Raw genomic sequence first — 4609 nt, 5'->3', positions numbered from 1 at the left:
GAACCTACTTAATAGATTAGTATAGATTTAGATTTAAGTGCGATTCATAATGAACCTTGAGCAAAACAAAACAAATAGAAATTTTACAGCTAGCGTTCTTCAGTATCTGTCCAGTGGACCTTAAGCAACGCTAAATTGATATATCTCAAGTACACTTTCTGTTTCCCTCTCTTTTTTTTTTTTGTTTACCATCAGTTTGAACCTATTGCTTGCCATGTCCGTCTTGACAACCTTTTGTTGCTTACAGGATGTTGTGGCCTCACTTGCTTCTCATAAGAATGTCTGGGATGCTGTGATGAAAAACGTAAAGGTTATGAATAAAACAATTGCATATTTAGGATTGTAAACATAGCATACTATCCGGAAAATTTTGTTTTGCAAAAACAGGATTACAAACAGGATTAAAATGTCTCCTAATTGATTATGCTGCTATTTATCGTATTTTCTTTCTTTTATAGAAGCTCGGCGTTCGTATAATCTATAGAAGCAGTTCGGCCATAAATGTGTCTACTAAGAAACAAAATACATGATAAGAGATTAGAAAAGAAAGAAAATATGATAAATGACAGCCTAATCCATTAAGGCCCCGTTTGTTTGGTTGGAATTGAATTCCATTCCAATAATAATAATTTAGACACAAACTAATTAAGTTATTATATTTGTATATGTAATTTACTTGTATATTATCCTAAATCATATGAGAGATAATTATAAACTACATTTATACTATAAAAAAGCAAATAGAAGAGTTTGTTATAAGTTGTACATTAGAAATGTAGCATGTAATCTATAGAATCAATTTATATATCTCATCCCATGAATTTGAGATAGACCTATATATAAATGTTGGAAAGTTATGAAATATCACATTCTAAAAAATAGACTACTCCATTAGTTAGATTCTAATTCCTCAAAATCAACGGAAACAAACAGGCCCTTAGAGATTTATCTCCACGGAAAATAGAGATAGTGAAGAAATATCCCTACAAGCATTTATGTGGATCGCCAGAAAGAATTGTTTTCGTCGCGGAGATGATAATGGAGAGCTAAAACCCGATGCAGAATTTCCTTTGGCATCTAATTGCAGTGGCTCGAGCCTCCGCCGCGGCCATAGGTCGGTCCGAAACCCTGGGTCCGGCCCACACCTATAATAAAGCCCACTAGCGGTCCAGACAGGAGCCGGAAGTGGCACCGGCCGCCGCCGAACGTGTCCACTGTTCAGTCGGCTCGAGTAACAACAGCAATAGAATGGGTGGCGGCGGCGGGAGCCCGGCAGCGAGCGGCGGGAGCAGCAGCAGCGAGGATGACGGAGACGCCGCGTGGAAGGCAGCCATTGACTCCATCGCGTCCGTTGGGTTCAGCGTCCCTTCGTCCAACGGCGTGGCGAAGGCAGCCTCTAGCGGCAGCCGCGAGGTGAACAACCGCGCTGATCTGGAAGAGCCGCGTGAGGGGAAGCCAAAGAGTCCTGGGCTTAAGCTGTACCAGGTCAAGGTAACTTTGTTTGCTCATTCTCCTTCCTTCTTCGTTAGTCAGATACATCATGTGCGGATTTTGGTTCCCGGGGGCTTATTGGCTCGTGAATTCTGCATACCTTTTGCTCGGTGGAGGAATTGATGCCACCATTTTCTAAACTGGGACTTCTCGAGTAAATATTTGGGCTCATGAGAACACTTTATCTCCGTATTTAAGGTAGTCATGAGCTTGAATACCACCACGGCAAATAATATGGTTCTTTCTTATATTAACTGAATTCATGTCAGTGGAGTGCTGTATTGCCCTTCCAAGATGTAGTTTTGGGCTTGTTGTGTGTCTCAAAGACATGATAGCAGAGAGAACGAACTTTTTCGTTCTTTAGAGTGATCAAAATAAACAAATTCAAGATAGAGGAATCCTGAGACCTGATAGTGTAAAGGTGAACAGTGGCGGAGCACGACTCAAAAATTAGGTATGGCAATGGTAAAGACATATCTTACAGTAAAACAAAAGTTTAGTAAAAAATATCATTAAAAAGTACCTTAGATGAAAAATCTCATATAGATTATATGCCAAATCAGCAATTTAACCAAATATAAGCCGTCAAACAAAGAGAAAGCATAAATTAGCATTAAAATAAAAGAGCTAAATTTAATACAATAAAAACAATAAGCCCTATCATTTATCAAACTGTATTCCAACCAATTATATTGCTCAAACCAATCTTTTTGAAAGCAAACAGGACAGTAAGCTAGCAACTAGCAAGCAGCAAAAGCAGTCTAAGGAAGAGGCCGTCTAGCAACTAGCAAGCAGGCTTGCAAGCAGCTAAGCCAAGCAAGCAGCCGAAGCAGGCTAGCAAGCAGCAAACTGAGCAAAGCAAGCAGTCAAGCAGTGGCGGTCTGGCGAAGCACGACCAAGCAGCAGGCCAGCAAGCGCGCGAGGCTAGGACCTGTGAGGCGGTGACTCCGTAAGGCGCGGGCGCGCAACCGTATCCGGATAGCCGGCGGCCGGCCATACGGAGGCGGTGGACGTAAAGACGAGCAGGCGGCCGGGCGGTGCCTGTTGTGCGGGCACGGAGGGAAGCAGGGAGGCTACGGCTGCTGGGCTGAATACCTAGGTTTTGCTCTTTTAGTGGGCCGAATTGAGGTATGGCGCGGGCCATACTTGGCCATAACGGGCCCTCCGCCCCTGAAGGTGAAATGCAAAGTTCATTTCCTTTGGGAAGAACGATGATACTCTGCCTGTTTTCCTCATCATGAATTGAATGATTATTAGAATTTGGACATGTTTTCCACCAAGTTCTTGCCTCGTGCTTGCCCTTGGTGGTGAAATCAGTGATTTCCATCAATATATTTATATATATGTATTCTTTGCTTGAATGAATCTTCTCCCTATGTAGTTAAGCCATGATCCCACATGGCAGACCTAATGTCCAAGTCCACCTAGGCAACAGTTTCACAATGCTCGATGTGGAACTGTTCCCTATGATATGACTATTTCCATTCAATGAGCTCATCAGGTCCTCACTCTTAGTTTCCTTGTCTCATGCTTAATCCACCTCACATATGCTTTGTGTTATTGTGTACATGCTTTGCTCAAGAATTTATACTGTTTTTATCTTATATTTTTTATCCTACAACCTTCAAATTGTTAATTGCAGGTAAGAAACATGTTGGATGATATGTTAGAGAAAAATCTCGAAATAGTCAAAGCTCCGTGCTTGAACTTAGTAGACCCCATGGAAACAGGAGGAGGAATAAAGTTATTTAAAAAAGCACCACCTGGTATTAGCATGGATTCTACGGGTAAGTGAGAAACAGTTTTCTAATCAATCCGAAAGCACGTACATCAGTCTTCTAGCATTGTGGTCTGTCAAAAGCAAAACAAACTCAAGTGCAGCACATATTTCCAGATAAATGGCACGTGCAACTCAAGCGACCAAGAATCGTGCCTGGGGAAGAGGTCGATGAGAAATCAAAGAAGGTTGGGAATCAATTATTGTTTCAATTTGCCATACGCTTGAATTTTTCAGTCATTATTTCTCCTGGTCTTACTCCAATCTTTGTTTCAGTTCCGGCATATGCTCCGGTCTGTTGTTGTCGACGGCAGTGACATAGTTGTTTCTGCAAAGAAAGCATCTGAGAGATCATTGGCTAGATTGGAAGTGAGAGAAGCTGCAGCAAAGGCAAAAGCCAAGAGGGAGGAAGAAAGGGTGCAGGAACTAAAGAAGGTTAGGGGAGAGAAATGGCTTCCTTCTGTTGCTAGACAAATGAAGGTAAGTTTCGGTATCAACATGTACTGTAATTTATTGTTCTAATTGCAACTGGTTTGTTGTGATTGGTGTGCATATTGTATCGCTACTCCATTCTTTTCTTGCGCAGGAGGAAAAGGCTTGGGAGCTGCGAAGGCAATGAGCTGATGATGCGCCAGATCAATGGGGCTGCGTAGGCTTATCTCCGAGTCCAGTTATCCTGGTGCCTGTTCTGAGTGGCCACAAAAGTAATGTGGCCTATTTCTGAAGTTTGGCGATGGCAATAGGATTAGCAGAAAGAGTACATAGAATGGAAGCTTTGTTCTAACTGAGAATGTAGCACTGGATATGCCAGCGTTCATTTCCATTTAACTTATGTAGTAAAATTTGTGGCTCTGATGTTCCAGAATATGATTTGACATCAAACTCTTTTGGAAGTGCATTGCGAATCGTTGTCTTGTTTCTATTTTTGTTACGCAGAAGACAGGCACATGAATGAATGGTACTCTCTCCATTCCATATTATAACCTCCATTCTAAATTACTACTAAGAAGCTTTGTCTTTCTACGTACTTCCTCCGTTCTTGAATATTTGTCGTCCGCTAGTTTATTTTGAACTAAAATATGACAAATAAAAAAGATCGGAGGGATTACATAATTGCGACTTTGTTGCGTCCTTAGATCGACCTAGTGAGGTATACAAGTTTGGTGCAATGATACAATGTGCATGTTATTCAATTTGTTTGATGGAGCAACGATTTGGTCTAAAACCTAAACCCTAAAACCGTGTGGGGGCTCAGCAAGACCGCTTGACCGACTGTGGTGGCGCCGGCCAGAGGCTCGGGCAGGTGCAGGGTGGTGGCGACGGCGGCGGACTTCTCTTCCT

General features: G+C 42.1%; 1 protein-coding gene across 1 annotated transcript; it reads left to right on the top strand.

Annotated features, from left to right (window-relative positions):
- Nucleotides 1-1079: 1079 nt before the first annotated feature.
- LOC103639464 (uncharacterized) lies at nt 1080-4188 on the top strand. Its single transcript, XM_008662212.3, has 5 exons — nt 1080-1491; nt 3134-3278; nt 3386-3456; nt 3545-3748; nt 3855-4188. The coding sequence occupies exons 1-5, from the start codon at nt 1249-1251 to the stop codon at nt 3885-3887; spliced, it is 696 nt and encodes a 231-aa protein (XP_008660434.1). The 5' UTR covers nt 1080-1248; the 3' UTR covers nt 3888-4188.
- The last annotated feature ends 421 nt before the right edge of the window (nt 4189-4609 follow it).

The sequence above is a fragment of the Zea mays genome, chromosome 9 (assembly GCF_902167145.1).
Source record: "Zea mays cultivar B73 chromosome 9, Zm-B73-REFERENCE-NAM-5.0, whole genome shotgun sequence".
In the NCBI taxonomy this organism is placed as follows: Eukaryota; Viridiplantae; Streptophyta; class Magnoliopsida; order Poales; family Poaceae; genus Zea; species Zea mays.
This window is presented reverse-complemented; position numbering and strand designations above follow the sequence as displayed.

Bases quoted from the DNA above. Each gene is read 5' to 3' on its own strand.
- LOC103639464 (XM_008662212.3), top strand. From the start codon at position 1,249: ATGGGTGGCGGCGGCGGGAGCCCGGCAGCGAGCGGCGGGAGCAGCAGC. The intron at 1,492-3,133 runs GTAACTTTGTTT...TGTTAATTGCAG, and splicing joins TTAAGCTGTACCAGGTCAAG to GTAAGAAACATGTTGGATGA. The intron at 3,749-3,854 runs GTAAGTTTCGGT...TTTCTTGCGCAG, and splicing joins CTGTTGCTAGACAAATGAAG to GAGGAAAAGGCTTGGGAGCT.